We start from the raw sequence: 12,106 nt of genomic DNA, 5'->3' as shown, positions 1-12,106 counted from the left end.
AACTCAATAATAAAAGGACAATTCAGTCAAAAAATGGGCAAAGGATCTAGACATTTCTCTAAAGAAGATATACAGGTGTCCAATAGGCACAAGAAAAGATGCTCAACATCTTTACTCATCAGGAAAACACAAACCAAAACCACAATGACATAACACTTCACACCTCCCAGGATGGATTTAACCAAAAAGATAAATAATAACGAGTATTGGTGAGGGTGTGGAGAAATTGGAGCTCTTACCCACTGCTTGTGGAACATTAAAATGGTGCAACTGTTTTGGAAAACAATCTACAATTCCCCAAGTTATTAAACATAAAGTTATCAGAAGATCTGGCAGTCCCACTCATAGCTACACACCCAAGAGAAATGAAAACATACATCCACTCAGAAACTTGCACATGAGTGTTTACAGAAGCATTATTCACAATAGTCAAAAGTGAAAACCCAAATATCCTTTAAGAGATGAATGGATAAACAAAATGTGATACATTCATATAATGGAACCTTATTCAGCCATAAAAAGAATGACATACGGATATATGCTACATTGTGGATGGACCTTGAAAACATTATGCTAAGTGCAGGAAGCCAGTCACGAAAGTCCACATATTATATTATTCCATCCATATGAAAGTCCAGAATAGGGAAATCCAGAGACCTAAAGAAGACTGCATGCTAAGTCACTTCAGTCATGTCTGACTCTTTGCAGCCCTATAGACTGTAGCCCGCCAGGCTCCTCTATCCATGGGATTCTCCAGGCAAGAATATTGGAGTGGGTTGCCATGCCCTCCTCCAGGGGATCTTCCCAACCCAGGGATCGGACCTGTGTCTCTTATGTCTCCTGCATTGGCAGCCAAGTTCTTTACCACTAGCACCACCTGGGAAGCCCCTAAAGAAGATTAGTGGTTACTAAAGGCTGGAGCAGGGATAAAGGGGCCTGGAGGGTACTAGTGACTTGTATGGTTTATGAATTATGTCTCAATAAAGTTGTTCTGGACAACAACAACAAGAAAAACTCTCCTGGTAATTATTTGACAAGGTAATTTTAAAAATTAGTTAAGGTACAGAAGTCTAAACAAGAAATGGACAAACTTAACCTAACCGACAACTATAGAACAGTCCACACTATAATGGAACACTTTCTTTCGAGTGCACACAGAGCACTCACCTGGATAGACTACATTCTCAGCCATTATAAAAGAAACAACAAGTTTTAAACGTTTGAAATCATTTATGGAATGTATAGGGAACCCAACCATGGTGGCCAGATAATAAGCATATCCATGCGATGGTAAGATAAAAATAAATGCTCCCTGAGGCCCCGAATCATGTCATTTTGAAAGGACAGGCGGGAAACAGGTGTGGAAATGCACCTGAAGAATTTAAACCCCAAAGCTAAATGCAGAATCTGGTTTCAAATGAGAGAATCCTAGGAAGCTTTGCTAGTTTTTAATGTGAGAAAACCTGGAAAGCAGTGATGCTACTAGCCACTCCGAGAGATAACAGAGGGGCCGGCAGCTGCCTGCAACCTGCTACTTCAGCATGACTCCACTAAGGAGAGTTGAGACCTGGCGTCAGGTTACAGGGAGTCACGAGATAACCAGGTGGTGGCCTTTCTCAGAAACTGCCCCTGCTGACCTCCGGGTGGAAGAGGAGGCAGTGAGGTGGACAGGGAAGAAGGGAGGTGGCAGGCATGAACACCTCTCAAGCAAGAGGAGAAAATACAACCCGAGCAGCTCAGCCTGGCATGCCCAGCTGGGGTCCTGCAGCAGGCAGGAGAAGCCAGAGTTGAGCAAAACTCCATCTGTTTAATCAGTCCCTGGGCTGCAGGAAATAAACTTACAGTTACCAGGGAAGAAAGAGGGGGTGGGGTAAACTGGGAGACTGGAACTGACATACACATTCCTATATATAAAATGGATAACTAATAAGGGTCTATTGTAGAGCACAGGGAACTCTGCTCAACACTCTGTAATGCCCTGTGTGGGAGAAGAATCTTTTAAGAAAAGTGGATATATGTGTGTGCATAACTGATTCACTTTGCTGTACACCTGAAATTAACACAGCACTGTAAATCATCTACACTCCAAAAAACTTTTTTTTTACCTAGAGAAAAATATACAGCCCATGAGCTCTTGGCAGCATCCAGGAAAATGGTGAGGGGTAGGCAGGCAAGAGAATCCCATCCTTGTGGGCCAAGCTCTTCAGGTACTTGCAGAAACTCTCTCCCTCTTTATATGTCCCTCCTTAGCCCTGTAGGCGGAGAAGGCAATGGCACCCCACTCCAGTACTCTTGCCTGGAAAATTCCACGACGGAGGAGCCTGGTAGGCTGCAGTCCATGGGGTCTCTAAGAGTCGGACACGACTGAGTAACTTCACTTTCCCTTTTCACTTTCATGCATTGGAGAAGGAAATGGCAACCCACTCCAGTATTCCTGCCTGGAGAATCCCAGGGGCGAGGAAGCCTGGTGGGCAGCCGTGCATGCGGTCGCACAGAGTCAGACACGACTAAAGCGACTTAGCATCAGCAGCAGCAGCCTTGTAGGAGGATCCCCGTCAACATTACTACTATCAAACTTCTTTAACTTTTGCCAGTATTATTGTTTTAATTGGCAATGACATACTTTACTAGTGATGCTGAAGACCTTTCCTCATGGTCATTGTGGATTTGAAATTTCCCTCTTGTGAATGGCTTGTTCATATCTTTCCTCCATTTTTCTACTATTTTTCTTTTGCTGACTGGGGAAGTTTCTTTCATCTCTGGATACAAGTCCTTTGCCTGTTACAAATGTTGCAAATATTTTCCTCTCATTTATCTCTCCTGTTTTTCTTTTTAAACTCAGTTTGGTACCTTTTATAAAGATTTTAAAAATTTAGTCATATTTATCTTTATTTTCCTTATTTTTCTTGTTGTGTCTTATTTTAAGAAAGCCTTCACTCTCCCCAATATGCTCTCATTTTTTCCTCGATTACTTCTAGAATTTTGTTTTTGTTTTTTCTGCATTGGTCTTTAGTCACCTGGAATATGTTGTTTCACCATAAGAGTAGCTGTGAGAAGGAGGAAGATGCTGTGCACTCAAGTGTGGGGACCTGGAGCCCCAACAAACCTGGACCCGGATTCTAACTCTACCTCAATTCAAACAGAGATAATAACCTATTTTGTTAATTTGACGACACACATCTTAAAAGTTTCTGAAATCAGGATGTGTCTTATAAACAATGGTGTATCATGGTTTCACTTACAGCTTTCTTAGCAGTATATAAAAATAGTGTGTCTTTCAAGCTCTGGCATCTTAGATTTCATGAATCTAAGGTGGGCATGCTGATTTTCTTCAACTCCCTTTTTAGATTTCTCTGTTAGGTTCAACAGTTTTTCAGTAGATCCACTTAAAGGCAATGAGTTTGTAGGAACATTGGGGAATCAGGGGCTTGGAAGCCCTGGATTTGGGGGCTGTAACTCTTCAATTGCCCATCTTAGATTTCTTGAAACACAAAGGACCCAACCTCAGGTCCCTAAGGGGGTGAGATAAACAGGCACTTCATGGGCCCAGGATGGGTGAGACATTCCATCTAGGTGAGTTCACCTTCATTCCAGAGAAAGAAGCTACTCTGAGGCCTCATTCTTCCTGCAATCCTGGGCCTTCCTCCTTAGCCTCCAGAACCTGAGCCTCCATTCCAGGAGGAACAGAGGGCTCCTTCAGGCCCCCTTCCCTAAAACCTTCAGTGGGACAAGGCCATACCTTCAGTTGTCTGCCATATCCAGGATGCTCAGAGCTGACAGTTAAGGGCTCTGTCTAAGGCTGACCTCTGTCCACATTCAACAAGACTGCACCCTCACCCCTGAGGACACCCACACCTGCTGGGCACCAGAAGCGATTAAGGCCATGCCCCCACATCCTCTCACAACAGCTTCTGCCTGGCTCCTCCCACTGCCTACCTGGTGAGTCTGTAGTTTTGCAGCTTCTGCAAATGCTGGAGACAGGGAGCCGAGGGCTCTGACAGAGCTGCCTCTGTCAGAACCCTGGCATTGGGCTCAGGGAAGGCCAGGAGGACAGGGAGAGAGCCAGGGGGCTGCAGAGGCCCCCGGCCAGAGCCAGCGTGAGAACTTTGTGCACTTCAGCCTCACTGCCACCCAGAAAGCCCCTGCCTCATCCCAGATGAGGGGAAGCAGAGTGACACCCCAAAGAGTTACAGTCCCCAAATCCAGGGCTTCCATGCCCTTGATTTCCCAGCGTTCCTACATACTCACTGTCCTCTAAGTGGAGCTACTGGAAAACTGTTGGAACTAAGAGAGAAATTTAAAAAGGGAGTTGAAGAAAATCAGCATGCCAACTGCATATGACAGCAAGAACAGGGATGGGACAGGAGACAGCTTCAAACACGGATTTCCCTTGATGTTTAATAACTTCTGTGTGATGTGCTGAGAATCCAAACAATGAATGGTATGCTGCTGGGTTGGCCAAATCATTTGTACAAGGGGGCACAGAGAGGGGATAAAATATTTCTCACTTTCCCCTCAGAGGAAAAAATGTGGAGAACTAGCAGTACAAAGTGGAGTTAGTGTCCAAGTAATTATTGTTGTTATGACTTGATTATAGAACCACTATTGGCATAAAAAATAAGTCTTGAGAGATAACTAAACAAAATCAACCCAAAATTCTTGATTATACCAACAAAACCATGGAGAGGGATATTAAAATAAAAAACAAGGATATTTTATCTTTATCATTCCTGATAAAGATAAAATGGGTTCAAGTATATATTTTTAAAGCTTTAAACGAATATACGCTATTTAATATACACTTTTCAGTCGACTCCCTTAAAAAAAAAACGGTAGTATCAAATGAGGGGGAAAGAAAAGATACAAGGAAATGAACACTAGGCAGATGCAAAGGAAAAAAGCAGAGTCAGTCAACCTAAAAATCGAAGTCAAAACCCTAAAACAAGAAATGAGAAGGAAGGGCTTACCCAGCGTCCAGTGGTTAAGACTCCGCCTTCCAATGCAAGGGGTGTGGGTTTGACGTGGTCATGTATGGATGTGAGAGTTGGACTGTGAAGAAGGCTGAGCACCGAAGATTTGATGATTTTGAACTGTAGTGTTGGAGAAGACTCTTGAGAGTCCCTTGGACTGCAAGGAGATCCAACCAGTCCATTCTGAAGATCAGCCCTGGGATTTCTTTGGAAGGAATGATACTAAAGCTGAAACTCCAGTACTTTGGCCACCAGTTGACTCATTGGAGAAGACTCTGATGCTGGGAGGGATTGGGGGCAGGAGGAGAAGGGGACGACAGAGGATGAGATGGCTGGATGGCATCACTGACTCGATGGACGTGAGTCTGAGTGAACTCCGGGAGTTGGTGATAGACAGGGAGGCCTGGTGTGCTGCGATTCATGGGGTCGCAAAGAGTCGGACACGACTGAGCGACTGATCTCTGATCTGGTGAGCTAAGGTCCCACAAGGTATGCAGGACAGAGCAACCAACGTGGCTAGAAAAGAACACCTCTATGCAAAATTACAGCAACAACTGGTCACATCTTGCACCACATACAAAGATTAACTCAAATGGATCATAGACCCAAAATGTAAAGCCTAAAAGGAATTTTAAAAATAAAATGGTGAATTGTATGTTAAAAAAAAAAAAAAAAGAAATGAGAAGGAAATGAGTTGTAAGTACGAGTGAAAAGGTGACAGAATTCCCACCACTTGGCGGCTCGGGTGGTAAACGATCCACGGGCAATGGAGGAGACTGGGGTTCAGTCCCTCGGTGGGGAAGGTCCCTGGGGAAGGGAATGGCTACCCTCTCCAGTATTCTTGCCTGGAGAATTACAGGAACAGAGGAGCCTGATGGGCTACGTCCACGGGGTCACAAAGAGTCAGATACGACCGAGTGACTAACACTTTTCATATATTACAGACTATAGTTCAGCTTCTACAATATATATCACGAAACACAAGTATACTGAGACTGTTAGACTTCTACTGAAGATTTTCAACGTCTAGGGGAGAGGTCACACTGCACAGCTCACACCGTGCGCGTGCGTGCTCAGTCGCTCAGTCATGTGCGCATGCGTGCTCAGTCGCTCAGTCATGTCCGACTCTGTGTGAACCCGCAGACTACAGCCCACCAGGCTCCTCTGTCCATGGGATTTCCTAGGCAAGAATCCTGGAATGGTTTGCCATTTCCTTCTCCAGGGGATCTTCCCAATCCAGGGATCAAGCCCATGTCTCCTGCGTGGCAGGCAGATTTATCACTGAGTCACCTGGGAATCCCACAACTCACAGCCTTCTACTCAAAAGAGAAATCCTTTAATACCTGTCTCCTCAGTCAAGCCCCTCTGACACACCAAGCACACCAGGGTCTCAGCTGCTCCCCGCCCACAGCTGGCCCCAACCACAATCCTCAGGTTTTCTTCACTTGCTAGGATGGACACGGCGCAGCCCCAGCCATGCTGACACGGCACATGCAGGCTAATGGAGGAGACAGACTGTACACAAGCAAACAGACGTGAGGGAAAAAGAAGACGATAACCTCCAAGGCAGATTCACAGGGACAGAAAGCAGATCAGTGCTTGCCAGGGGCTGTGGGAGGGAAGGATGGGGAATGACCGAGTAATGGATATGGGCTTTCCTTCTGGGGTGATGTACATGACGTGGGTGGTGGTTGCACAATATTCTAAACGTCACTGAACTGCACACTTTAAAATGGTTAAAATAGTAACCTTTATGTTGTGTATGCTGCTGCTGCTGCTAAGTTGCGTCAGTCGTGTCCAACTCTGTGTGACCCCATAGACGGAAGCCCACCAAGCTTCCCCATCCCTAGGATTCTCCATGCAAGAACACTGGAGTGGGTTGCCACTGCCTTCTCCAATGCATGAAAGTGAAAAGTGAAAGGAAAGTCGCTCAGTCGAGTCCCACTCTTAGCGACCCCATGGACTGCAGCCCACCAGGCTCCTCTATCCATGGGATTTTCCAGGCAAGAGTACTGGAGTGGGGTGCCATTGCCTTCTCTGTTATGTTGTGTATATTTTACCACACAAAAAAAGAAAAATGATACTTTCAGATGAGGTAAAGTGCTTTGAGGGAAGTCAGGCTGGATGTTATAATAAAGACAAGGGTGGGGCTCCTTAAGGGCAAAGAGTCAGTGAAGAGCTCAACATTTAACTGAGAAATGAACAGAGGGGAGAACCCAGGCTCATGAGGATTTGGGAAAAGAGCATTCCGCGCAGAGGGACTCCAAAGAGGGAGAAACTGGGTTGGAGAATGGGTAGAGGCCCTCAAGAAGCATTTGTGTTCCTTTGAGTGGATGGAAGCCACTGGGGCACGGAGGTCCCTGAGCTTAGTGTGTTGAAAGGGCACTTTGGCTACTCTGCAGAGAAAGGTCACAGGGCATGAGCCTGAGACAGGGGGACCACTGAGAAGATGGATGCATTGGGAATGTCTGCAGGCTAGTACAGGTTCCCACGCCCGGAAAGGGAACACACTGAGGCTAGGAGGGTCTAGGCCCAGCAGGTGAGGTTGCCATGGTTACTGGAAGGTTCCCAGGAAACAGAGACAAGGTGGATGTCCAGGGAGAAAGACTGTGTCCCACAAGTTTCATTAGAGCATGGACCAGGCCCACCTGGGCACCAAGTCCAGGGCAGATGTGCAGTGGGAATGGCTGAGAGCTCAGACGGGATGCTGGATCGGGTGTCTCCCTCTAGCCCCAGGTCAGGGCTGCTTGTAGGAGTGGCATAGGATGGGAGGACAGAGAGAGGTGGGCCTAACAGGTGGGAGCTGCCTCTTGACCCTTGGGGAACGGAAGCAGTAGGGGCTGGACAGCCAGACCTACAGTCTCCCATAGGCCAGACTGAGGGGCAGGCACAAGGCTGGCTGGGTGGTTGAGAATAAGGCACTTCCGTGAGGCTGCAGGTCTGGCTTGCAGTGTGGCCAATGTCAGCCACATGAAAGGAGAGAGCAGGAAGGAGAGTGGGGGAAGAGGTCTGGACCCCAGGAAGAGGATGTCCAGACAGATAAGGAGATGGTCACGGAGAAACCAATTTAACACTGACAGGGACTGCCAATCGTGGCCAGAACCAGCAAGACCAGGTGGAGAGGCTTCCTGGGTCACCGCAGCAGTAGGAACACATGTGTCCTGAATCCAGTGTTCCAGGTGACACACAGCTCTAGCCCCAAGAAAACCCAGAAAGGGCCAGGAGGTTGTGAAGGCTGCAAGAACCCACATCACATGTGAGGAGCTGCAGTCACCATCATGCTTGATGGCTGTGGCTTAAATCTAGCAGAATGTAATGTAACACGCCTTCCCAGAGTCTCAACAAACAACACAATTTTCCATCAGACATCAATTTTGCCAGAAACATGAAAAACTAGCAAATATGATGGGAAATGGGAAAACAACATAGGCTAAGGGTCTGTACCTTCTACAACAGGGCAGAACACCAGAAGCGTCTCAGCAAAGTACAAAGCTAAACCAAAAAGACACACCTGCATGATCAGGGGAGTGAGATGCGCCCAGCCATGACCATCCTCTTTCAGCCCAGCTCACTTCTGGGGACCCTCCCAGGACCAGAACAACCACCGAGTTTCTGTAAACCGGAATAATCCATATCACCAGTGTTCATCCCTACCCTCTGCAGGTGCAACTGGAAAGCTGAGACGTTCTCGGGGTCAGGATGCACCATGCCCTGCCTGAGTCCTAAGGACAGCAAGGTCAGGCCTGCTAGGAGCTGAGAAGTGTCCTCAGAAGAGAGAGGGTGGGATGGAGTTCTCCAGGGACCAATGGGACTTGGGAGATCAACAGGCAGGAGGAGGTTTGAGGTCATTCCAGGCTGACGGGAACTAAGCTGTGCTCAGGGATCCCAAGAGTCTGGCATGTACAACAGGGCACAGCAGGCGCTTCCTTCAGGACAGACTGGAGGGAGGGAGGCACCAGCTGGGAAGGAAGTGTCTGTGAAAGGAAGGAAAAGATCCAGCTGATAGAGCCTGTGCCCACACACCCTGCCCTGAGCCACCCCATGGCTGCTTCTTTCCCAAGCCTCACTCCTGACACTCCAGTTGGCATGCTCTCTTGGATCTGATCTGTTTACCCATGGATTCAAGAGCTGAAGCTCTGTCCAGTTCACCAAGATCAGAGCTTAGCAATGCTGGCTAAAGGTATGAATGAATGAACAAATGAATACACGCACAGACCATCCATTGAATTGAAGCACTGAGTTCAGAAGTGAATGAATAGAAAAACATCAGTCACTGGACCATGGTCAAAGTCACAGGATATTCATCCTGACTCCATTTTTAGCAGCTAGGTGACTTTGGAGGATTGGGCTGTGGCTTCCTCATCTGAGACTGGATCACAGGACTATGGGGGCATTCAGTGAGGGCAAGCACATGGTAAATATTAAAGGTCTCGGACAGGTGGGATGTTTGTTGCAACCCTTTATCAAGATTCCAGGACAAGAAGCAGACAATGTGCACCCAGACCCATACCAAGAAGCTCTTCAGCCTCTGGGGCTGAGCCTGCCCCCAGGGCTTCCCCGAGGTCTTCCCAGACAGCTCGGGGACTGCAGAAAAGAGCTGACATCTGAGCGGGATTCTGACCTGGAATACACACACTCCTCCTCGTCTCCATTCTTTATAAATCAGAAAATTAACTATCTGGAAAAGAGTCTTCTGCACCAGAAACCCAAATGAGCTTAATGTATAATTTATGCATGAAAATGTAGATGTCAACGTGTGACAAATCGTAGTAAAAATATTTTTGTAGTTAAAGTTTTAGGCATCTGTCTTCCTCCCAGGAGAGTCACGGTATCGATGACATGTGGCCCCAGGGCTCTGGGCGGGTCGGGCAGGAAAGTGGCCTGTCTTTTTCACCAGCAGTGATGAAGCTGCCAGTGCAGTCCCAGCCTTGGCATGAGCCACAGGCAGCCAAGTCACAGCTTTGCCTCCCTGGGGTCCTACCACGTCTTGCTCAAAACGGGGATTTCATACTCTATGACAACTCTGTGTTAGACCCAAGGGTGGAAGACAGGATGGAGAATGATCTCACTCCTGGAGCTTTGAGTCCCCTGGGAGAGCCAAGCAAGCAAAGGATCAAAGACACTGACAGTGTGCCAAGTGCTAGGGCAGGGATGGGTCCAAGCAGTCACCAAGGAGCAAGTACTTCCTGTGCCAAGAGCATCCCCAAGAGACTGCAAGAGGCAGGAGTCTGTCAGGAGGACAAAGGCAGGAGAACATTCCTCAAGAGAAGAATCATGTGTGTAAAGAGAGAGGCTACAGCAAGATGGCCAGATGGGTGCAGGTGCAGCCTGCAGAACATGGCAGGGGCTAATGGTGAGCCTGGAGTGAAGAGAGGGAGCCAGGTCACTCAGGGGCCTGTATGTCTATCGAGAGGCAGAACCTTATCCTAGACTGAAAACTTGCAAACTGATCAAGTCTACACCTCACTCTGGCCCACAGTATAGAGGCTAAGAGGAGGGCTGTTGTGGGCAGCCAATGAGAGAGAAGACAAACGGGTTTTGTGAATGGTAAAGTGCAGCACCCATATACAGTGCCCTCCCCAGCAGGGTCTCGAGTACCGCACAACTCAGCAGCCTGCCTGCTTCAGATGTGCCCTCGCTCACAGGCGCCCCAGTCCATAGCCGTGGCTGGCACATCACTGCATGGCAACTACCTGAAATGTGGGTGGAACCCTTGCTTCTCATCTGCAGTTGCTACTACCTTTGGGGCTGCTCATGCTTAATGCAGGTCCAGAGGCCCAGTGGAGCTCCAGCACAACCCAAAGCATCCTCTCACAGGACAGGGAGGAGGGGCACGGGGCACCGTGCTGGAGCCACTGAGCTGCACTCGCGAGGGAGGGAGGAACGGAGTGTCTTCGCTGCACCCTGCCCTCTGTCCGTGCCATCAGGGTCCCCAGGCAGTCCTCTGTGCAGCCTTGGAGCCCTGCATAAAAGACAGACGCCCAGGCTAATGGGATAGGATGCTCACAGAACAAGGGTTTCAAGCCCCTGACCCTCATCACATCAGTACACATTTTAAAGAATGCAGCCTGATATTATCAACTTTTCCATCTCCCAGGAGGCCAGGGCTCAGGCCTTTGGTTACTCCCAGCCACCTACCTCGCTTGACCTTGGGGGGCCTGAGGCCCTCGACCTGGGCCAGGGCCTCCCAAGCCTCACGCTCCCTCCAGCGTCTCAGCTGCTCCTCACGCATTTTGTAGAAGAGGATGTGCTTCTGCACATCGCTGAGCTCAGCGAGGAGCTCGGGGTCGATGTACATGTCATGCAGGATCTGCTGAAGCATGGCCGCGCCTGGGATGCGCACGCCAGCAGGACACCCCAGGCCACTCCTCACCCCGGGCTCCTCACGCCACAGCCACTCCCAGAGCCCCTTCTCCGTGCAGCATTGTCACTCTGCCACAGCTCCCAGCTGACGACGAACTCATCTCCTCTGCTCGGGACAACAACAGGGATCAGGCAGCTAGAAGGAAAGAGGCAGCCAAGACCTGCAATGGCAATCCGGCGCCTGGAACAGTCTAGTCCTTCTGTTGGGTCCCCAAGAGGCTGGGTCGTGGCCTCCCCTGGGCTCTCAGATGATGGAAGAGTCAAAGCCTCCAGCTCTGCGAGCAATGCCCAGGCCTGGCCCTGCCTGGCCCAGCAGGTGTCGAGTGATCTGTTAGTGGAAGGTAACGATGACACCAGCTGTATCAATGACACTGCCCCAGCCAACCAGGAACCGATCTTTCCTCCAAAGGTAAGAGGAGGAGGAGGAGGCAGGTTTGCCAATGAATTCCATGTCTTTTGAGTCAACATCAAACAGGCCAGAGGAGCCAGCCAGGAGCTTCTCGGCTGCTGTCTTTCGCTTTAGTTGCTCCATCATTGCCAGTCTTTCTCTTTTCCAGGACGTTGGCCTACTAAGATAATGCTTCTAACACTCTGCCTTGGAGGAAAAGAGATCTGCCCTTCTTTCTGGCTTGCAGTTAAGGAAGAAAGCCAAATGGAATCAGTAGGGACACCGGAGGGGCTTGATCACAGGATTCAAGGACATGAAGGAGGCAGATATCCTCTCCCTTTCCCCTGGAATGGGCTGGCTCAGTCTGGGGTCAATTGTGGTCACT

At 48.7% G+C, this 12,106-nt stretch overlaps 1 protein-coding gene across 3 annotated transcripts in view; it reads right to left on the bottom strand.

Annotated features, from left to right (window-relative positions):
- The window catches only part of SH2D4B (SH2 domain containing 4B), an 86,865-nt gene extending 75,180 nt beyond the window's left edge, over positions 1–11,685 (bottom strand). The window contains exon 1 of one of the 3 annotated variants that reach the window (XM_059882685.1): positions 11,109–11,685. In XM_059882685.1, coding sequence (XP_059738668.1) covers positions 11,109–11,292 — 184 coding nt within the window. In that variant the 5' untranslated portion in view covers positions 11,293–11,685. Of the gene's footprint in view, positions 1–4,967; positions 6,029–11,094 lie in introns of those variants that run through there. The other 2 variants (XM_015461049.3, XM_059882684.1) reach the window with 2 other exon arrangements.
- Positions 11,686–12,106: the final 421 nt, after the last annotated feature.

Source organism: Bos taurus, chromosome 28 (genome assembly GCF_002263795.3).
Source record: "Bos taurus isolate L1 Dominette 01449 registration number 42190680 breed Hereford chromosome 28, ARS-UCD2.0, whole genome shotgun sequence".
NCBI classification, from domain to species: Eukaryota; Metazoa; Chordata; class Mammalia; order Artiodactyla; family Bovidae; genus Bos; species Bos taurus.
The sequence above is the reverse complement of the archived record's forward strand: the minus strand, read 5'-3'. Positions and strand labels throughout refer to the sequence as shown.